The 22,821-nt window shown below is 50.2% G+C and overlaps 1 protein-coding gene across 8 annotated transcripts in view; it reads right to left on the bottom strand.

Moving 5' to 3' along the window:
* Nucleotides 1-786: 786 nt before the first annotated feature.
* The window catches only part of LOC138736041 (transcriptional repressor CTCF-like), a 332,424-nt gene continuing 310,389 nt past the window's right edge, over nt 787-22,821 (bottom strand). For 7 of the 8 annotated variants that reach the window (XM_069884866.1, XM_069884865.1, XM_069884863.1 and 4 more), the window contains 5 exons: nt 16,590-16,686; nt 14,617-14,678; nt 8,511-8,609; nt 4,457-4,494; nt 787-2,889 (listed from right to left, as the gene is read on the bottom strand). In XM_069884866.1, coding sequence (XP_069740967.1) covers nt 2,641-2,889; nt 4,457-4,494; nt 8,511-8,609; nt 14,617-14,678; nt 16,590-16,686 — 545 coding nt within the window. In that variant the 3' untranslated portion in view covers nt 787-2,640. The remainder of the gene's footprint in view (nt 2,890-4,456; nt 4,495-8,510; nt 8,610-14,616; nt 14,679-16,589; nt 16,687-22,821) is intronic. The other variant, XM_069884869.1, reaches the window with a different exon arrangement.

Below are 22,821 nucleotides of genomic sequence, written 5' to 3'. Positions count from 1 at the left end.
ACTCTCAACACCAGCGGGTTGTGGAGGCTGAATATGCAACACAGGTTGGTAAATGAAAGGTCAGGGAACTGACAGCAATGAGGATTGAAACCTGCAGTAGGTCAATGGCAGGGCAGGATGAATGAACCATTGCCCAGAACCCCTCCGCCTCTCCATAATGGCCGTCAGACCCATTTCGGTTTGAAAGACAAATTAATTAAATGTTCACCATGTTCAGCATCTGGAAATGTTTCAGGGAATGAAACACAAGACTCCAGATGCTGTGATTGCAGTAAAACTACAAAAATTTAGGAGGAACTCAGCAGCTCCCACAGCAACAAGGAGGTGAAAATATATAACCATCATTTTAGGCCTGAGCTCTTCTTTAAGGTATGACTAACTAAGGCTCTGGCCTCCTATGGAAGCTGTGGGACCAGCTGAATTCCTTCAGCATTTTTGTGTTTCAGCACGTTTAAGTTTTTTTAAAATTTAGACAGACAGCACGGTAACAAGCCATTTCGGCCCATGATTCCATGACGCCCAATTTACACCCAATTAACCTACACCCCCAGTTCGTTTTGAATGGTGGGAGGAAACTGGAGCCCCCAGGGAAAACCCATGCAAACAAGGGGAGAACATACAAACTCCTTACAGACAGCATGGGATTCGAACCCCAGTCTCGATCGCTGGCACTGTAACAGTGTTGTGCTACCCCAACCGTGCCGTCCCTACGCCAAGCGTATTTTAATCTTATTTATTGTTTGTGAAATTTCCACGAACACACTGAAGACACGGCACTAGCATGAATCAAAGAGGACTAAAGGTTTATTGACAAGATTGCATGAAATAAAACATCTTTCACGTGTTGAGGCTTCAAGGTGTGGGTCAGGCTGAATGTTCTGGCCTGCCGGTGACAATGTTACATCGTTGTAAAGCAGGCAGTGCCAAGGCGTCTCTGTCCAATAAGAATCAGCACGTCGACTCATGGCTGAAGATACATACCCCAAGTAACCCTTGTTTCTTAGCATGTTTGAATTTAGATCTGGTTTAACCACTTCATTTACATTCAGCACAAAATCCCATCGTATCAGGATTCAAGGGTAACTCTTTAGCTTAAGGTTCTTAATTAACCATAGTCAACATAGCAATGTCCTCGGCTGGCTGATGAAGGGAACTCTCTCTCTCACGTGTTCTGTGTATTTTCCCCCAAGCTGCTTTGGCCAGTTTAGTGTCTGGACTTAATGACGTTAAAGCCTCCCAATCTTATCTAATATGCTCCTCCAATTTGCTAATTTACAATTAGTCAGATGCTGTGATTATATTAGTGTGTCTATCATCTGTCCCCTGAAAATGTCCATTTGTATCAGAACTTATGATGGAGGTTTTGAATTTGGACCCAAGCTCCTCAGATTCTCATTCACTGTAATTACGATGTGAATCCTTCCCCTTTAATCACTGGAGGAATATTGGCTGAACCCTGGTGTCACCAGGACTCCTGACAATGGAGGCAGAGGCCTAAACCTACTGTCATGCCTCCGTGGTCTCTTCAGTCACAACAGGAGCTGGGAACTGTCCCTGTGCTCCGTGAGGTCATGGCATTCTTTAAGGTTGCCCGCGCATACCAAATGACTCAAACGATGGCATAGGCTGAAGCTCTCCCACCATTGCTCCTGCCCCACTGGCCTGCCCATTCCCCAGATCTGTAGTGCATGGGTGGCCCCCAGGTAGCAGTGTCCAGGTGAGGCAACCCACTACATCTGATGCACTTTGTACTCAAGGTGGGCTTCTCAGAGTTCCTGTAAATACCCCAGGAACCTGCTCCCTCTTAACACCCACTTGCTGTTACTGTAAAAAATTTAACCAACCAGTGAATCATGCTGAAAGTGTGAATTTTCCAGTCGTTTCAATACAATGAACTTTGATGAAGCTTTTCTACATTCCTGACGATGGACTCTGACCCAAAACCTTTACTTTCTCTGGCACGTCTGATGGTTTGGCTCTCATCTGATTTGGGGCTTGTGCTCTTGCCATTGTTCCAGCTGCTTTGTTTACTCTCCATCTCCTCTTGAAGAAACTCATTGCAGCTGGAGGACCAGTCCACCAGGAGGCTAGACGTCCTTGTGGCCAGCGGCAGTTTCTCTGAAAGCCTCAGTGGCCCCACAGTCACTGCGAAGTCGGTCTACGTTCAGAGCCCCAACAGCAATTGCCGAGAGATCACTGTGAGAAGGGCTCGGTCCTACAGTGGGTCTCTGTGCCCACCTTGAACAAGCTCGAGTTTATTGCCACATGAACCAAGACACAGTGGCGGGCGGCGTTTGCTGAGCAGATCGGTTAGACACCTCCTACATAGTACAAATGAGGCACTCAATACTAGAGATTTAAAGTCATGAAGAGTTTTAGCACAAAAGCACTCTGGACTAGGACAATATATGTCTATGAGTCCGTCCAAACAGAGAGTGACTGCTTTGTAGATTCAATGCTGATCGCAGAACAGTAATCCCTTGGTACACCGATTCATCGAGTCACATTACTGATGATTACACTGCTTGGGAATACTAGTGTACAGCATTATAGAAATAATGTGTTGAATGCACAATAAAATGCTCTGGATTAAAACAAGGGAAATCTGAAGTCTGAGGGATATTGTTTCAGCCAAATGATTCATGACAAGACCATTCCTCTGTCCACCCACTGCTGCCCTACACTTCCATTTGTGTCCTGTCTGCACACGAAGTCTTCCCTCCCTCTCAGAGAGGCCAACTGATTCTGCTCTTCCTCAGAAGGGTGGCTGTCCTTGCCCTCTTCTTGGATCCCGGTGTGCAGGCAGCTCTCTGGCGTGGGTAGACCGTGGAGCAACTCTGTCTCAGCGACCACATTCTCTGGATCTTCCTCGTCGTCCCTTCTCTTCATCTACAAAACACAGAAGCCTCATGTTCACAGGGCAGAGAAATCAGAGAAAACTACAGCACCGATCCAGGTGCTCCATCTAGTCTGTGCCAAACTATTATTTGACCTATGCCCATTGACGTGCACCCAGACCACTGCCCCCTCCATTCAAGAGCCTGTCCAAATTTTTCTTAAATGTCAGCATTGAGCCAGCTCATTCCACGCTCACTGCTCTCTTGCAAGAAGAGGTTCCCTTTAAACAGTTCACCTTTTTCCCTGAACCCATGACCTCTAGTTCTTGTCTTACCCAGCCTCAATGGGAAAAAGCCTGGTTGCATTTACTTGATCTATCCCCCTCATAATGCTGAGTGCCTCCATCAAATCTCCTCATTCTCCAATATTCCTGGGAATAAAGTCCTAACCTGTTTAACCTTCCCTGTAACTCAGCTCCTCAAGTCCCGGCAAGATCCTTGGAAATCTTCTCTGGACTTTGTCCTGTAGGTAGGCGACCAAAACTGCTCACAATACTCCCAATTTGGCCTCATCCATACCTTGTGCACATATCAGGTCGAGTTAACCGTGAAGCATGTCCCCACTTGTGCCCGGTCATTTTTAATTAAAACAGTAACAGGCCCTTCTGGTCCACGAGCCCACGCCACCCAAATGCATCCATGTGACCAATCAACCTTCTAACCCCGTATCGCTTTGGAACATGGGAGAAAACCAGAGCGCCCTGAGGAAATGCACACAGATCATGGGGAGAGCATACAAATTTCTTACAGATAGCGGTGGATTGTAACCCGGGTCACTGGCACTGTCGTAGCATCACGCTAATCGCTACACTGACTGTGTCGTCCTGTCACCTGAATGGGTGATGGAGACATTTAAAAGGATTTAATGGTCAGCATTTACTGAATCCTTCTGAAATGCCCTCGAGTGCAGGCGCGTCATTTCCTTTTAATGGGGATTAAGTAGCAAGAATGGGGGGAAAGGATTGTGTTGCATAGGTCTTTATACACCACCATGGTCTGAATCCTTCTGCTGTAAATCTGGGTCTCATTACTGCTTCGTTACAAGTTCAGGACATACGGGGCTGGACTGGCTGGGCTCAGCTTGGAGACATCCTAGACTTGCTGGGTTCTGGGGCATGCAGTTCTGGCAGTGGTGAGGACTAGCTGGGATCTGGGGTCTGATTGCAGTGCGGACTGGCTGGGATCTGGGCTTGGATCCCAGTGGGGACTGACTGTGATTCCCAAAAGCCCGGAAACAGGGTTGTCAGCTACTTCCCTATGCCTGGGATACCTATGCAAATCTGGGAATACTGAAGCCCACTCCGACAGCTGTGGATTGTGGACCACAGGGCTGTGGATGCTCTTGGAATTACCCTGAACTTTTTGGTAATGGGGGAGCCTTTTAAAATTTGGTAGTGCCTCAGATATTGGGAAAGTGTGGTGTGCAGGCCACAACAATCGGTGGTGCCACCCCAGTGCCTCCACTCATGCTGAGAATGAACACTCCAAGGTGCGAGATATTTGTCACAAGCACCAGCTCCCAGCTGGCCACTCCTGGCCCCCGTAACAATGATACTCACCCAGCCTCGAATGGCGTCCATGGCAGTGTTCAAATAACCTGCAGGGAAGGAAGCCAATGGTCATCAGACTGTGTACTTCCTTGACCTTTGCTGCTCTCAACTTCCTCCTCAACAACTCACTAATGGTTTTTAATCCATTTTTTAATTGCATTATCAATACCAGAGGTACCAGCAGACAGTTTTGTTGTTATTTATTCATACACATCCATCAAAATTCTATTTGGTGCAAATGAACAGGCACTTCATCTTTTTTTTTAATTTAAATATACAGCACGATAACAGGCCATTCGGCCCACGAGTCTATGCTGGCCAATTTACACCTAATTAACCTACACCCCCAGTACATTTCAAACAGTGGGAGGAAACCGGAGTCCCCAGGGAAAACCTTACAGACAGCATGGGATTCGAACCCCAGTCCCAATCACTTGCAGGACTACACCAACCATGCCACCTGAATGAAATATAAAGATTACAGTAACGCCTAGTAAACTGCGTTAAAGAGAGACAATAAATGCAAAAGAGTTATTCAGAGTTAACCTGGTGCCAAATAAAAGGTAACTTTGCAATAGGGCAGACAGTCCTTTTGCGGTGTGGGAGCAGTCCACAACCACTATAACAAGGGGAAGGTTTGAGAGTCCGATAGCTGTTGGAAAGAAAATGTTCTTGAATCTAGAGGTCCTGGTTTTCAGGCCTCTGCACCAAAGGGAGCAGTGAGAACAGGTTGTGACTGGGGTGATGGGGGTCCGTTCCAATGTAGGCTGCTTTCTTGAAGCCACGCCTCACATAGACGTCTTCGATGGATGGAAGGTCAGAACTTGGCTACGTTTGCCACCTTCTGCAACCTTCTAGTTGCCAAACCAGTCTATGATTAAACCAATCAGTACCCTGTCCACAGTGCACCTGTGGAAGGTTGAAGGGGAATTTGATGACATGCCAAATCTCTTCAGACTCTTTGGAGAGCAGAGGAGTCAGATATAGGCACTCCAAAGAGCTTGAACATCTGGGTGTCATTTGCCCCACTTTTCCCCCTATTAACCTTGAGGAGGCGATGAAGGGTCGTATTTTTGAATCACCCTAGAGTTTTACAGCCCTATGGCACATGTTGTCTGCCTTAGCTGATCTCGTTTGCTTGCGCTTGGCTCATATCTGCAAGAGACACGGTATCAAGAAGGCAGCCAATGTCGTAAAGGACCTCCACCACCCAGGGTCACCAGCTCTTCTCACTTCTACCTTTAGGCAGAAGCCTGAGGACCAGCACCTCTAGGTTCAAGAACAGTTTCATTCCAACAGCTGTCAGGCTCTTGAACCTCCCCTTGTTACACTCATCAGGGAACTGCTCCAACACCACAATCTGCAGCATTGAAAATCTACTTTTTATTTCACTGTGGAAACTGTGAATACTTACCATTATAATTTTATTTACAGCTGATTAGAAGCCAATTTCGGCCATTGAAATTCATGCAGCCCAATTACCCCAAAATATCCAACTAACCCCATACATTTTTGGAACATTGAAGCCAGAACATCTGGAGGAAACCCATAGGGACACGGGAGAACGTACAAATTCCTTACAGATGGTGCAGGATTTGAACCCGGGTTGCTTGCACAGTAATAGTGTTGCACTAACGGCTATGCTAACTGCTGCACTCCATCTACCTTCTGTATTTATCATCTCTTTCTCATTTAATTTCATGTGAACTTTTGTAACTGTATTTTTGTTATGAAGTACCTGTTAGGCTGCAAGTAAGAATTTCAATGCATGTGTACATTCTGCAATGTGTATGAAATAAATTCATTATCATATTTCTCTGATGTAATCACAAAGGCTCGCCAGCGGCTATACTTTGCCGGTGTCTCTCTCCCCCACCCATCTCTCTCTTTCCTCACCCTCCTCTCTCCCCACCTCTTTCCCCACTCTTCTCTCTCTCTCCCCCCCCACCCTCATCCCTACCTCTCTCTCCACCCTTCTCTCTATCCTCAAAGACCCCCCCCCACCCCCAACCACCCATGCCACGCACTCTTCACTCAGCTACCTTTGGGGTAAAGTACAGGAGCCTAAAGACGAGCACTCAGCAGTACCAGGACAGCTTCTTCCCTGCTGCCATCAGATTCCTGAATGATCAATGAACCAAAGGCACTGCTTTCATGCGCTGTGATTTATACAGTAATGTTGTAAGATGGTTATAATATAAATGTTTGCTCTATGATACTGCCGCAAAACACATCGAATTTCATGGCTTCTTCATGACAATGTTCTGATTCTGAACTGTTCCTATCCACCTACCTATAGAAATGTCTTTCTGAAGGTCCAGTCCCTCTTCTCTGTCAATTGAGCTGTTTCCAGGGGGTGCACAAAGTGACTATTTCTAATTGCTGTTGACTGATCCAAATTCAATGGGAGGTTCCCTCGAAATGGCCTGAATCCTGCAGGTCTAGTTGTGCGAGCGATCATCCAGAACTAGGCCCTGCAGACCCGCACATTCCAGGGTACAGGAGCAGGTGCAGAGGCTCAGGGCAGCACTATAAAGGTTCTGCAGGGTAGGAGCGCAAAGGTGTTCCCAACAGGCAGCTGAGAAACTGCAAGCCTTGCACACAAAGGAAGAGCCATCTTCTGCCATTGTACAACGAGTACCGAGAGTGGCAAGACGTTGTGCAACTGATCATCTTCACATGTAACCTTCCTGAAACTTAGGAAATTGTCTAACTGAAACTTAAGCCAAATTAAATTAAATTTAAATTTATTTAAAACACAGTTGAAGCCAATTCCAGCCCATGAAAACCCAGCTGCCCAATTACACCCAATTAACCTACTAACCTCATATGGTTTGGAGGGTGGGAGGAAACTGGAGCCACCCAGGGCAAACCCACACAAGTCACGGGTAGGACATGCAAAGTCCTTGTGGACAGCAGCAGATTCTAACCCAGGTCACTGGCGCTGTGATACCATTGTGCTAACTGTGTTGGAAGATCAGAATGGCTTCCTGTGGGAATGGCTATCATCCTGAGGGGAAGATGACATTTGCCAAAATGTGCCATCGGAAATGTACTGTGTAATTTAAAAAACAATTCCAGAGGGAAATAGAACAGTGGTTCTCAACCTTTCTCTTTCCACTCACATACCACTTTAAGTAATCCCTATGCCATCGGTGCTCTGTGATTAGTAAGGGGCTGTTTAAGGTGGGATGTGAGTGAGATGAAAAAGTTTGAAAACCACTGTTTTAATTGTCCCTAATTGACTTGTTATGTGCACGGTTTCAGAACTCCAAAGGAAATGGGCCAATGACAATTTTTCTCAAGCAAAATATTTCAGTAACAATTGGGTCCAGAGCAGTGATTCTCAACCTTCCCTTCCCACCCACGTACCACCTTAAGCAATCCCTTACTAATCACAGAGCATCGATGGATTAGGGATTACTTGAAGTAGTATGTGGGTAAAAAGAAAAAGGTTGAGAACCACTGAAATAGGGCCTCACAAATAGTAAAGGTTGATTCTACTCAGCACATTTGGTACTGATAGTTAACTTAAAATGATCCTATGTAATGGGCCAAAATTATGTGACCTTGACAGCTGCAGTTGAGACTGTCTAATCCACAGGATGGTGAAGCTCATTTCAATATTGGCTGATTAAAGGGCATTGGGTAAAAGATGGCTTTCAGTTTCAATCAGCATCCATAGAAAGTAAATCCCTCGCTCTCTACCACCTCTTTCCCTACCTCACATTCTCTTTACCTCCCTATCTACCCCCATCTCTCCACCCTTTTCTCTCCCCCACCCTTTTCTGTCCTTCTCCCCATCCTTCTCTCTCTCCCACCCTTCTCTCCCCAACTTCTCTTCCGACCCTTATCTCTCTCCCCACCCTCCTCTCTCTCTCTCTTCCCCATCCTCCTCCCTACCTCTCCACCCTTCACCTCTCTCTCTCTCTCTCTCCCTCCACTCACCCCATCTGTGGATGCAGTCTGACCTACTGAACATTTCTAGAATGTTCTGCCTTGGTTTTGGATGCCCACACTCTGCTGGTTTTAACCTCCTCACTTTGGTCAGCAACAAACTTACCCAAATAGCTACAGATGAGCAGAGCGAGAAGGATGGCAAGGATCACCGCCAAGGGGATAATTGTACCTGTGCAGCATCCACTGTCCTGTAATTGAACACCTGAAATGAAAGGTCCACCTGTGTTAATCTGGTCCTGCTCATTGGAACCCTTCAGAGAAGCCCCTCTAGCTAATGTCACGGAGCTGGGGAGAACCTGCTGCCCGCTCCCCGTCCTTGAGAAACCTCTGTTCGCCTGAGCTGCAGCCCGTGGACGGAAGATGTGGGGTGGACTGCCCAAGGAGTGGACCACGAAGGCACAACGACATGACAGGGATGTGTCATTCAGAATCAAGAATGGCTACATTATTGAAAGATGCCATTGAACCCAAAGTCCATGCTGTTTCCATACAAGAGTAACAGACCATCCCACCCCCCTGCTCTCTCCCCAAACCTTGGTTTACGGCCAATGGTTTTTCATTGGAACTGGGAAACTGAGAGAAGTGGGAGAGGGGAAGAGAGAACCAAGGGAGTGTCTGAGCCTGTTGCTTTTGGTGCTGTTTAAGAGAGAGGCGAATTGATCCTGAATTTTTTTCCTCCCTCTCATTCCCCCAACCCTGTCTCCCACTCACTGACATGGCCAAACCTTGCCATGTTTCCCCTCTCACCCCTGACCTTCCCTTATTTCATCCTGACCACTTGCACCTCGGCTTCATCCCCCCCTCGGTGACCTTGGCACAATGCCGAACTGTTCCTTGACCACCTCAGTGCACACTTTGGCTGGGGTTTTCACCGGAGACCCAAGACCCACTCTCCCATTTTCTGAAGTTCCAACACACCTGCAGCGCATCCTTTCATCTCACCCCTCCTTCTAATTCCCTGCAACAACACCCCCCCCCCACCACCCGAACTTGCAACACTGCGCGGGCAACAACCAGCCACAATATCATCACCACATATCGTGGTCATTTGTGAGCCGTCTCTAGCAGAAGGTGTGCGTCAGCCCTCCCTTGGGACCAGGATCCTGGCACTGACAACAGGTCCTTGTCTCCAAAGATCTTCCCTCCACAGCCAAGCCCAAGAGGCCCCAAACTGATGGTCCCAACCTGAAGATCCACTGTTTCAACATGCTCTTGCCCAACAGAATTTAGGTTCCCTCCTTGGACTCCGTCCAATAGTGAAGAGCTTCTTCTCTTCTCCAAATCAATGATATCGAGACAAGAACTTAAACGAGGGCTCGTTATGCCTGTCCCTTCATGGGGAGGTGAGGCAGTCTTGGTTTCAGTCCCCTTCCCTCCTCTCTCTTCACAGCATACCAAGGACTGATGATGCTTTCCACATTTGTGCGGAACTCAAACACCTCCTCGAGTGAAACACAAGGCCTGCAGATGCTGTGATTGTAGACAAGGCAGAGAAATGCTGGTGGAACTCAGCTGGTCTCCCAGAGTCCATAGGAGGTAAAGATATATCACTGACGTTTCGGGCCTCAGCCCTTCCTCGAGGTGTAAGTAAAATTTTTTAAATATCAAAAGTGAATTAAAGGCTGAGGAAAGAAAGGGGGAAGAATGGGAGGGGGAGTACAGATCACATTAGAGGAAAGGTGGGAGCTGATTCTGGCTCTGCTAAAGGAGACAAGGACAAAGGAAGAGAGAGAGAGAGGGGGAGTGAGTTAGAGGAAAGGAGACAGGGAATAAGATTGGGGAGGTGTTTTTAATGGAAACCGGAAAAGTCGGTTAATGCTATCATGTTGGAGGGTGCCCAGAAGGAAGATGAGGTGTGGTTCCAATATGCGGGTGGTTTCAGTCTGGCAGTGCATGTGACCATGGCCACACGTATCAGCATGGGAAAGGGGTGGGGAAGTGAAATGGGTGGTCGCTGGGAATTCCACACGATTGCAGCAGTCAGAGTCAAGGTGCTCCACAAAGCGATCTCCCAGTCTGTCTCTCCAACGTAGAGGAGACCACAGCGGGAGCACCGGATATAGGAGATGCCCCCTCCCCCACAGATTCACAAACGGTGTTGCTTCACCTGGAAGGACTGTTTGGGGCCCCGAATGGTGGGGAGGGAGGAGGTGTGGGTGCAAGTGGAGCATTTCCTTGGGGGGAGGGAGAGTCACAGGGGCAGGTGCTAAGAGAGCGATTGGTGGGGAGGGAGGAGTGGACTAGGGTGCCGTGGAGGGTGCTGCAGAAGACTGAGAGAGGAGGAGAGAGGAATATGCATCTGTTGGTGGGATTACATTAGGTGGTGGAAATAGCAGAGGAAACACTTGGGTTAAACAAGAAAGTCTGAGGAAGCTGGGGTTGGGGGGGAGGGGGTTACACAAACATGCTGGAGAAACTCAGAAGGTTGCACAACACCAGGGTAGTGAACGTTTCGGGCCTGGGCCCTTCATCAGGAACAGGTATCCCCCCCGCTTTCCAAATGTTCATTTTATGCCACTTTGTTTTTTATGAAAGACCTACATTAGTACCCGTTTTCGCTTTGACAAGAAAAGGAGAGCGAAAAGTCTCAGTCTCCGGAAGGGCTGTCAATTGCCAGGACCAGACTCGGGGGCAACAGTGTGAGCAAAATAAACGGCAAAACAAAGAGGTGTCGTGAGAGCAGGCCTCGATGGCCGTGTTGTATTTGGCTTCGGCATTTTAATAGGTTGAGAGTGAAAGAGAGGAGGAGGTGGACGGGGGGATGGAGGACAGGAGGTGCCAAGTGCAGGCAGCTCAGGAAGGAAAGGCCTGGGGTGACATGAGTCAGCCCCAGGAGAGAGGCCCCGCAGGCAGCGCTGGAGAAATTGTTGGTGAGCTGTGCACTAAATAGGGTTGGAAGCGCGGATTACTGTCCCTAAACAGCACAGGGCCATGCCTGTGCAAGGGTGGTAGGCATCGTATTGAGTTTTCCCTTGGTTGTTTGTGTGTACGTGCATTTTATTCCCACGTTTGTTATCAGTTGCCTGCATATGTTTAATCGCTTACAGACTTATCCCACAATCACAAATGAACTGTAGATGTTGTTTCATGCAGCTACCTTTTCCTACAGCTGCTGTAAATTGTGTGCCTGTGTGTGCCTCTGTGGTGTGTGTGTGTGTGTGTGTGTGTGTGCGCGCGCGCCTGTGTGTGCGCGTGCGTGCGCCTGTGTGTGGGGGTGTGTGGGGGTGGGTGTGTGTGTGTGTGGGGGGGGTGGGTGTGTGTGTGTGAGTGTGTGTGTGTGGGGGTGGGTGTGTGTGTGGGGTGGGTGGGTGTGTGTGTGTGGGGGGTGTGTGGGTGTGTGTGGGGGTGGGTGTGTGTGGGGTGTGTGGGTGTGTGTGTGTGTGTGGGGGCATGGGTGTGTGTGTGTGTGGGTAGGTGTGAGTGCGTGTGTGTGTGTGTGGGTAGGTGTGAGTGCGTGTGTGTGCGGGGCTGTGTGGGTGTGTGCATGGTGTGTGTGTGGGGGTGTCTGTGTGCGTGTGTGTGTGTGCACATGTGCCTGTGTATGTGCGTGCATGGTGTGTGCACGCGCGGATGGGGGTGTGTGTGTGTGCGTGCATGGTGTGGTGTGTGTATGTACGTAGGTGTGTGTGTGTCTGTGTGTGTGTATGTGTGTGCGCACGCTTGTGGATGGGTGTGGGTGTGTGGGTGCATAGTGTGCGTGCATGGTGTGTGTGGGTGCATAGTGTGCGTGCATGGTGTGTGTGCGCACGTGTGGTGTGTGTATGTGCGTGCCTCTGTGTGTGTATGTGCATGCCTCTGTGTGTATATGTGTGTGTGTGTGTGTGCGTGCATGGTGTGTGGGTGGGGGTGTGTGGGTGTGTGTATGTGCATGTGTCTGTGTGCGTGTGCGTGTGTGTACACGCATGGTGTGTGTTGCATCTGTAACCATTTCCCACCAAATCTGTGTCCAGAGTCCTTGCCTTTGAGACCTATTAAACATGGTTCCTCACTCACAACAGGGGGATGGATACCCGTATAAGGATAAACAGGCTGATGCCAGAGCAAAACGGTGAGGAAATAGAAACATTGGCTGCCTGTCTTCACCCTCCCCTCACTTTCACTGCTCCATCTCCGACTTTTCCCTCCCTGTTCTTGACTTCCCCATCCCTAGCTGAGGGGAGCGGCTTGTGACCAACTGCCACCCCTCCTGCCCATTTCCATTCTCCCAGTTTCTTCACCTCCATTGCATCAGTTCCGATCTTGAGACACTCCATCCTCATTCAGAGCATTTCCCTTTCCTTAACCACGCATTAGAGAGTCAGGGTTGTCCCTCACCGTTGCGGAGAGATGCCACGATCAAGTCCTCCCCATTGCTTTCGCGCTTCGGCCCTCACCCAGAGCAAGGGAGGCAGGGAACTGTCCACATCCCCAACTGCTATGTTCAACGTGATCCATTCTACTGTTGGTAGCAGGACTGCATTTTACACAAATCACATCCCCTCCACTCGGCATTTGCGGAAGCCATTCCCTCAGCAACCTTCTGGCCTGCTCTCCTGCCCCCACCAACTCTAACGGAACATTTTCCACGCCACCGCAGGAGGTGTGACCCTCAACCTTCACCTCTTCCCTTCCCACTGAGGCGGCAGTGATGGCATCGCCGTTAGCGCAATGCCGTTAGAGCGATCGGGACCGGGGTTCAATATCCGCTCTGTCTGTAAGGAGTTTGTACGTTCTCCCTGTGTATGTGTGGGTTTTCCTCGGGGGCTCCGGTTTCCTCCCACCATTCAAAACGTACTGGGAGTTGTAGGAGTAATTGGGCAGCACAGATTCGTGGACCAAAATGGCCTGTTACTGTGCTGTATGTCTAAATTTTTTAAAACTCCAGAGACCCATTCAGCCCTCCGAGGTGATTGACATGCTCTTCTGCGCTCAGTTCCCGTGACATGGTCCCCATCTTGGCGACCAATTTGCAGCACACCTACATTCCATTGAAAGGGTGACCTCAGACTTCCAGTCCCTTCACCATTTTAATTCTCCGTCCCTCCACATTTGACCACCCACACTATCTCAACAAAGCTCAGATTCAGCGTAATGAAGAATACTCCCTCTTCTAAGCAGGCACTTTTGCAGCTCCTGGAACTCAGTCACAAATGCGGAAACAGACCCTTCAGCCCAACCTACCCGTGCCAGCCAAAATGCCCCACCCACACTAGTCCCACCCGCCTGCATTGGGCCCATATTCCCTCCAAACCCATCCTATCCATGTATCTGTCCACTCGTTTTTCTTAAATGCTGTAATACCTGCCTCAACGCCCCTCCATGGGCAGCCCATTCCATATCCCGTTACCCTCTGAGTAAAAAAAAGCGTTACCCTTCAGGCCACTGTTAAATCTCTCCCCCTCACCTTAAACCTATGTCCTCTGTTTACCAATTCCCCTCCTCCAGGCAAACATTTCTCTGCACTTACCCAATCTATTTCTCTCATGACCTCCTAGAGATCACCCCCTGTGATGATGTAATTGGGTGGGGGGGGGGCCTATTGTACTGACTGCTTGCTATTGACTTGTCTGGTCCACGTCTACGGCATATCAACCCCTCATCCTCCTGTGCTCCACCTCTCCCTATAGTCCAGGCCCCCAAATCCTGGCCACATCCTCAGAATCCTTCTCTCCACCCTCTCCAGTTTGAGAGCATCTGTCCTGGAGTCTTTGAGTTGGATGATCGATTGTCTCCCGGATATTCAGGAAATCAAGGGATAAGGGGATAGGGCTGGAAAACAGCTCTGAGGTTAGAAGCTCACTCCTGATTCTGTTCTCAACAATGAATTCAACAGTTTTAGATAACATGCCCTTCCTATTTATGTCAGACTGGATCACGTACTCTCTCTCTCTATGGATGAGGATGTCTCATCTCTGGTGCCCATCAGCCAAACTGGTGATAGACAAGCTTTCAGTTCCCTCTCCTGGACAGCACCATTACGTTCCCTGATCTCCACCCCATCAGAGGTGCTCCCTCCCTTCACCTCATGCTCCTACCACTGAGACACACACCCCCTCGGCAGGTTGAGATGAAGGGGGCCATTGACCATCTCTCATTCCACAGAGCTGCTCGGCCAGCTGGCCATTACCGCCATTTTCTGTGCTTATCTCAGATATCGAGCATCCGAGGGTTTTTGTTACTTGAGCGTGAGATTCCAGAATGGCAGACTGCTTCTGCCAGAGAGTACTCACTGCATACGACATCAGTCCTCGAAGTGCCAGGCTGGGCTTCAATCAGTCCAAGGGAGGCACAGCTGAAAGGAAACAAAGAGCCTTAAGACAAATGACGATTACTCCCACGCACCACTCCGCACCCACCAACGTCACCCACCACCACCCCCCCCACACTCCCACATCAGAGTGGCCTCGGACCAGACCACTGAAATATGTGGGCATCTGCAGGTAGTCAGCATGGAAACATGCCCTCCTCCCCAACTTGTCGATGCTGACCAAAATGTCCCACCCACACTAATCCCACCTGCCTGTATTTGGGCCTTATCGCTCTAAACCCATCCTATTCTTGGACCCCAAAAATCGTTTCCAAAATATTGCAATCATACTTGCCTCAGCCATCTCCTCCAGTAGCCCGTACCATACCCCCACCAGGAGGAAGGGTTGGTGCAGACGGGCACGAGAGGTAGGTGGATGCTGATGGACACGAGGGGAGGTGGATGCTGACGGACACGTGGGGAGGGTTGGTGCTGATGGATGCAAGGGGAGGGTTGGTGCTGATGGACACGAGGGGAAGGTTGGTGCTGACGGACACGAGGGGAAGGTTGGTGCTGACGGACACGAGGGGAGAGTTGGTGGTGACGGACACGAGGGGAGGGTTGGTGGTGACGGACATGAGGGGAGGGTTGGTGCTGACAGACACGAGATAAGTAAATAGAGGGCTTACACAGAATTGAGAGGAGGAAGACCAGAATGAATCTCCGATTTGGTAGGACACATGGACTGCCCCTGTCTATATTCCCCTTGTCCTCTCCCGACTCTCCCTGGTGTCCCTCAGCAGCGGGAATTCATCAATGAATGAATCAAACCTGGTCAGGCTAAGAACTGCGCATCTACTTTTCCAAGCAATCACTGTCTGTTTCCCAGAGAATAGTGCAAGGACAGAGATCACCTGCAGTCAGAATACTCAGTGGGTTGGGGCAAGGAGAGCGATACTGCCACTGGCCTCATGGTGGCAGAAAAGGTCGCCTTTTTTATCATTCTGCCACAATGCAGTGAATTCCGCAGATTCTCTGCACTTCTTTTTGATTCATGCAGATTTAAGGCACAAAAATATGGCAGGCTCTCTGCAGTATTCATGGACACCAACTCTGTAAGCTTCAGCAACGTGCCATGAGATACACATGCTTAAAGACCATTTAGACCATTCACTGCACATCAATGGTAACTGACACAGTAAAGACACACATGAGATAGCAACCCACTCAGAGCATTTATTTCTTTACAAAACACCATCCATGCCGTGAAATTTGGAGAGACGCACAGAGAATTGTGTGTCTGGGTGTCTGTGTATCTGCATGTGCACGGGTCTGCCTGAGTCTGCGTTCTTGATTGTGGGTGTCTGCGTGTTGTGTGTGTGTGTGTGTCTGCCTGTTTTGTGTGTGTGTGTGTGTGTGTGTGTGTGTGTGTGTGTGTGTGTGTGTGTGTGTGTCTGCCTGTTACGTGTATGTGCAAGAGACCAGAGACAAGTGTCTTTCACTGTGACCAAAAGTCATGAGGGGCCAATCTTTCGTGGATCATAGTCTGCCCCTTGGGTTTCCACTCTAATCACACAGGGAAGACAAGCTTCAACCAAACAAAATAACTGGTCTCTGATCAGTAGGGACCTGGCAAAGGTGGTAAAGACAGTTAATTTTAATGAAGGAATGAAGAGAGACCCAAACCATGCTCTGTCCCGGCTCAGAACAAGGTTGCAATCCTCTTTACTTCTCATCACCTCCCAATAGAACAGAGAATATTGCAGCGCAGTACTTCCCTCAGCCTGCCATGTTCTCATCGAACAAGTCACTGTGTTAACTGTGTTAACTGGTGCTTAATCACAGGTGCGACCGGACCTCAGCCCGCGGGACAGGTGGCAGCAAAGCGCAGGAAGGGCCATGACCTCTTCTGACGCTGCTGGTATGTGGCTCTGGGTCTGAATCCGGGTAACTCACCTCGCCCACTTCCTGCAGAGCTCAACAGAAGATGACACATTGGAGTAGAACCCTTCCTTACATTCCTCACACACCGTCCCATTGTATCTCCGATCACCTGTCAAGAGATGGCAGAAGATAACCACATTACAGATCACCAGCAGCATCGGGCAGGCCCAACCCTTCCTTCCCCATCTCAAGCATCGGGCAGGCCCAACCCTTCCTTCCCCATCTCAAGCATCGGGCAGGCCCAACCCTTCCTTCCCCATCTCAAGCATCGGGCAGGCCCAACCCTTCCTTCCCCATCTCAAGCATCGGGCAGGCCCAACCCTTCCTTCCCCATCTCAAGCATCGGGCAGGCCCAACCCTTCCTTCCCCATCTCAAGCATCGGGCAGGCCCAACCCTTCCTTCCCCATCTCAAGCATCGGGCAGGCCCAACCCTTCCTTCCCCATCTCAAGCATCGGGCAGGCCCAACCCTTCCTTCCCCATCTCAAGCATCGGGCAGGCCCAACCCTTCCTTCCACATCTCAAGCATCGGGCAGGCCCAACCCTTCCTTCCCCATCTCAAGCATCGGGCAGGCCCAACCCTTCCTTCCCCATCTCAAGCATCGGGCAGGCCCAACCCTTCCTTCCCCATCTCAAGCATCAGGCAGGCCCATCCCTTCCTTCCCCATCTCAAGCATCGGGCAGGCCCAACCCTTCCTTCCCCATCTCAAGCATCGGGCAGGCCCAACCCTTCCTTCCCCATCTCAAGCATCGGGCAGGCCCAACCCTTCCTTCCCCATCTCAAGCATCGGGCAGGCCCAACCCTTCCTTCCCCATCTCAAGCATCGGGCAGGCCCAACCCTTCCTTCCCCATCTCAAGCATCGGGCAGACCCAACCCTTCCTTCCCCATCTCAAGCATCGGGCAGGCCCAACCCTTCCTTCCCCATCTCAAGCATCGGGCAGGCCCAACCCTTCCTTCCCCATCTCAAGCATCGGGCAGGCCCAACCCTTCCTTCCCCATCTCAAGCATCGGGCAGGCCCAACCCTTCCTTCCCCATCTCAAGCATCGGGCAGGCCCAACCCTTCCTTCCACATCTCAAGCATCGGGCAGGCCCAACCCTTCCTTCCCCATCTCAAGCATCGGGCAGGCCCAACCCTTCCTTCCCCATCTCAAGCATCGGGCAGGCCCAACCCTTCCTTCCCCATCTCAAGCATCGGGCAGGCCCATCCCTTCCTTCCCCATCTCAAGCATCGGGCAGGCCCAACCCTTCCTTCCCCATCTCAAGCATCGGGCAGGCCCAACCCTTCCTTCCCCATCTCAAGCATCGGGCAGGCCCAACCCTTCCTTCCCCATCTCAAGCATCGGGCAGGCCCAACCCTTCCTTCCCCATCTCAAGCATCGGGCAGGCCCAACCCTTCCTTCCCCATCTCAAGCATCGGGCAGGCCCAACCCTTCCTTCCCCATCTCAAGCATCGGGCAGACCCAACCCTTCCTTCCCCATCTCAAGCATCGGGCAGGCCCAACCCTTCCTTCCCCATCTCAAGCATCGGGCAGGCCCAACCCTTCCTTCCCCATCTCAAGCATCGGGCAGGCCCAACCCTTCCTTCCCCATCTCAAGCATCGGGCAGGCCCAACCCTTCCTTCCCCATCTCAAGGCTTCAGGTTTAAATAAGGACACTCAAAATGGACAGAGGATCAAAACATCAGGCAGTTCCACTGATTAAAAAAGTGGTCCTTCAGCACTGATCCCTGCAGCTTGGCATCGTTCTCTTTTCAAGTATTAATTCAAATGCCTTTTCAAGTTAGTGGAGTAAAACAGTGGTAAATCCATGGCCTTGAAGGCTGGGGCCCATGGCCAAATCAACAGAAAATCCAATTAGTCTCACACCTGATAATTATCAGGTATCCTGTTCAAGATTCCTGTCACATGCATCGGAAATGAAGTGATAGAGGTCATTTTGCAAGTAGATATCTCGTGCTGAGCTCAACGAATAAGACTCAGCGCGCAGAGATACAGAGAGATATCAGTTGGAACGGAGCAAAGGCAGCGGGGTTTGGCTAGTTTGGGGGTCGCCAGGCCTGGATTAACCATTAAGCAGGATAAGCGCGAGCTTAGTGCACTGCAGAGTTTTTTATTCCCCCCAGTGCCGGATTTACCATGGTGCAGCTGTGGGCCCCACCCACAATAAAATTTAAAAATAGGTTTATATTTAATATGGTCGTGGGGTTTGGCCTGGAAGAAAATTGAATTTTTAATATATTATTTCACATTCAGCACTTAACAATTCTTAATGTCTTGTCAGTTAGACAATGGAAGGGTCGAGGGGAAACCATCATTGGGCATCAGTTGGCCTTAATCCATCCATGGCAAGAGAGAAACTCTCCTTGAACCGTGCCATCTCACGCTTGTGAGGATTTGAGGTGTTGAGAGGATTGCAAAAAGTTCCACGAACATCCTGGCCTCTCTGTTGGATGAATGCACCACAATAGGTTCACAAAGCGTACTGGCTGCTGGGAAGCGCAAGCTCTGACGTACGGGCAGCGCTGAGTTCACAGAGTGGAGCAGGGAGCTGGAAAGAGCCGTTGACATTCCTGTGCGGTGCACCAGAGAAACTCAGCAGGTCATACAGCATCCCACAGAAAGTAAAAGGCAGTCAACAATTCGGATTTCCCCGACAAAGGCGCCCAGGCCCAAAACAGCGACCGCCTTTTAATTCCTTTGGACATGGCGTGGTGACCTGCTCAGTTTCGCTGGCACTTTTGTGTATTACACTAAACCCCAGCATAGGCAGATTTTCTAGTTTAGCTTGCATTCCTGACCCAAATAACAACCCTATGGACCTACAGCAGTTGGAATGTTTGAGGAAACACCTTTGAGAATGATTGGTTATAACTCACCAAAACCTCAGGTCATGTTTGATTATTTGGTACATCATTATAAAAAACAATGAGCAAAGGAATAACAAGGGCCAGAACAGTCTCAGGGGAACGTGGAGTCCCTGGTCCCAGTGAGTCTTAGGGGAACGTGGGGTCCCTGGTCCCAGTGAGTCTTAGGGGAACGTGGGGTCCCTGGTCCCAGAGCAGTTTCAGGGGAACCTGGTTCCGGTGAGTCTCAAGGGAACGTGGTTACCCTGGTCCTGATGAGTCTCAGGGGAATCTGGGGACCCTGGTCCTGGTGAGTCGCAGGGGAACGTGGGGACCCTGGTCCCAGTGAGTCTCAGGGAGGTGTGGGGGAAGAGTCATCAAATCTGGAACAACGAAAAGGCCAGTGGATGATAAGCTCTGTGAATGATCAAGCCAAGTCATTGCTGGATCGGCTGACAATGAGTGATAATGACTCATGCAATCACTGATACCCATACCCTCTCAACAAATTCATTTTAAACATCCTCTAAACCACAACATCATGAAGAACAATCTCACCTCAGCTGAAGAACAACTGCACTCTCACCTCCAATGAGATATCAGCACATCTTCCCCGCTTATCCACAGGGACCACTCTCTCTCTCCGACTTCCTGGTCTACTCAGTCCTCCCTGTTCTCCAGCTCTTCCCTCCTGCAGCCATAGGAGATGCCACACCCTCCCCGACACCTGCCCCACCCACATCCAGGGCACTGAACGGGCGAGGCGGTGGTTTCCCATGCACCTCCTCCAACCTAGTCTGCTGCATTTGGTGCTCACAGTGTGGTCTCCTCTACCTCGGGGAGACAGAGGGCAGATTTGGTGGCCACTTTGCAGTGCACCTGCACTTTGTACAACACAGCCATCCCGAGCTCCCCATTGCTGCTACTTCAAGTCCCCTTGCCACTCCCACCCTGTCCCGTCAGTTCTTGGCCTTCTCCACTGCCAACACGAGGCCCAACATCAACAACAGCTCCCCCTGTCCCACTGGTAGGAGCTCTGACTTTATCCATTTCAGGTGACCCATTCTCTCTGTGTTAATTTCCCCATACACATCCATCCACTCTGGGTTTCAATTCAGTGCTGTCTGGGTAGAGTTTGCATGTCCCCCTTCAGATCTCAAGGAAACATGGGACATTAGATTAACAACAAAAGTTGAATAGCGGGTTGGGGGGGGGGTTTGAGGAGGTTCCATGGGCTTTAATGGGAATGAGGGACATCCAAGGTTACAGGGAACTAAGTGGGGGAAACAGAATTGTTCCAGGAGCTATCACAGGCTGAAGTACCTCCTTCCATTCACATGAAATATATCAAGCAACCCTGTCAAAGATTGGGCTACCGGCCACCATTGTCAACCTTCTACAGAAGCCCTAGCGAGAGTGTCCTGGCCAGCTGCATCTCAGTGTGGTACGGTTGCTGCAGAGAAATAGATCGGAGGTCAATACACATGGCCATAGAGTGGCAGAGAGGATTACTGGAGACACCCTTTCCCCCCCACCCATCCACCCAATTGACGTGATCTACGAGGATCGTTGTCTGAAGAGGGCGCATAAAATCATTGCAGCCCCCCCTTCCAGCCTGCACACAGCAACTTTCAGCTGCTCCCATCGGGGAAGAGATACAGGAGGATCAGAGCCAGCACCACCAAGCTGAGGAACAGCTTCTTCCCACTGGCAGGGAAATTGCTGAACGACCCAAAGGAACTGCTAACACTGACCATCAGAGTCTCTCATATGTACATTTATTTATTCATATATATAAAGTCCTTGTCCTGCATATGTATTGTTTGTCTGTGTGTGAGATATGTCTAGTTGTGTTTTGCACCGAGGACCGGAGATCGCTGTTTCATAAGGATGTAATTGTACTCATGCAGTTTGGCATGCAGCTTGGCTTCGCGGACGAAGATTTATGGAGGGGGTAAAAAGTCCACGTCAGCTTCAGGCTTGTTTGTGGCTGACAAGTCCGATGCGGGACAGGCAGACACGGTTGCAGCGGTTGCAGGGGAAAATTGGTTGGTTGGGGTTGGGTGTTGGGTTTTTCCTCCTTTGCCTTTTGTCAGTGAGGTGGGCTCTGCGGTCTTCTTCAAAGGAGGTTGCTGCCCGCCAAACTGTGAGGCGCCAAGATGCACGGTTTGAGGCGTTATCAGCCCACTGGCGGTGGTCAATGTGGCAGGCACCAAGAGATTTCTTTAGGCAGTCCTTGTACCTTTTCTTTGGTGCACCTCTGTCACGGTGGCCAGTGGAGAGCTCGCCATATAACACGATCTTGGGAAGGCGATGGTCCTCCATTCTGGAGACGTGACCCATCCAGCGCAGCTGGATCTTCAGCAGCGTGGACTCGATGCTGTCAACCTCTGCCATCTCGAGTACTTCGACGTTAGCGATGAAAGCGCTCCAATGGATGTTGAGGATGGAGCGGAGACAACGCTGGTGGAAGCGTTCTAGGAGCCGTAGGTGATGCTGGTAGAGGACCCATGATTCGGAGCCGAACAGGAGTGTGGGTATGACAACGGCTCTGTATACACTTATCTTTGTGAGGTTTTTCAGTTGGTTGTTTTTCTAGACTCTTTTGTGTAGTCTTCCAAAGGCGCTATTTGCCTTGGCGAGTCTGTTGTCTATCTCGTTGTCGATCCGTGCATCTGATGAAATGGTGCAGCCGAGATAGGTAAACTGGTTGACCGTTTTGAGTTTTGTGTGCCCGATGGAGATGTGGGGGGGCTGGTAGTCATGGTGGGGAGCTGGCTGATGGAGGACCTCAGTTTTCTTCAGGCTGACTTCCAGGCCAAACATTTTGGCAGTTTCCGCAAAGCAGGACGTCAAGCGCTGAAGAGCTGGCTCTGAATGCCAGCTCCCCACCATGAATACCAGCCCCCCCACATCTCCATCGGACACACAAAACTCAAAACGGTCAACCAGTTTACCTATCTCGGCTGCACCATTTCATCAGATGCAAGGATCGACAACGAGATAGACAACAGACTCGCCAAGGCAAATAGCGCCTTTGGAAGACTACACAAAAGAGTCTGGAAAAACAACCAACTGAAAAACCTCACAAAGATAAGCGTATACAGAGCCGTTGTCATACCCACACTCCTGTTCGGCTCCGAATCATGGGTCCTCTACCGGCATCACCTACGGCTCCTAGAACGCTTCCACCAGCGTTGTCTCCGCTCCATCCTCAACATTCATTGGAGCGCTTTCATCCCTAACTTCGAAGTACTCAAGATGGCAGAGGTCGACAGCATCGAGTCCACGCTGCTGAAGATCCAGCTGCGCTGGATGGGTCACGTCTCCAGAATGGAGGACCATCGCCTTCCCAAGATCGTGTTATATGGCGAGCTCTCCACTGGCCACCGTGACAGA

The sequence above is a fragment of the Narcine bancroftii genome, chromosome 6 (genome assembly GCF_036971445.1).
Source record: "Narcine bancroftii isolate sNarBan1 chromosome 6, sNarBan1.hap1, whole genome shotgun sequence".
In the NCBI taxonomy this organism is placed as follows: Eukaryota; Metazoa; Chordata; class Chondrichthyes; order Torpediniformes; family Narcinidae; genus Narcine; species Narcine bancroftii.
This window is presented reverse-complemented; position numbering and strand designations above follow the sequence as displayed.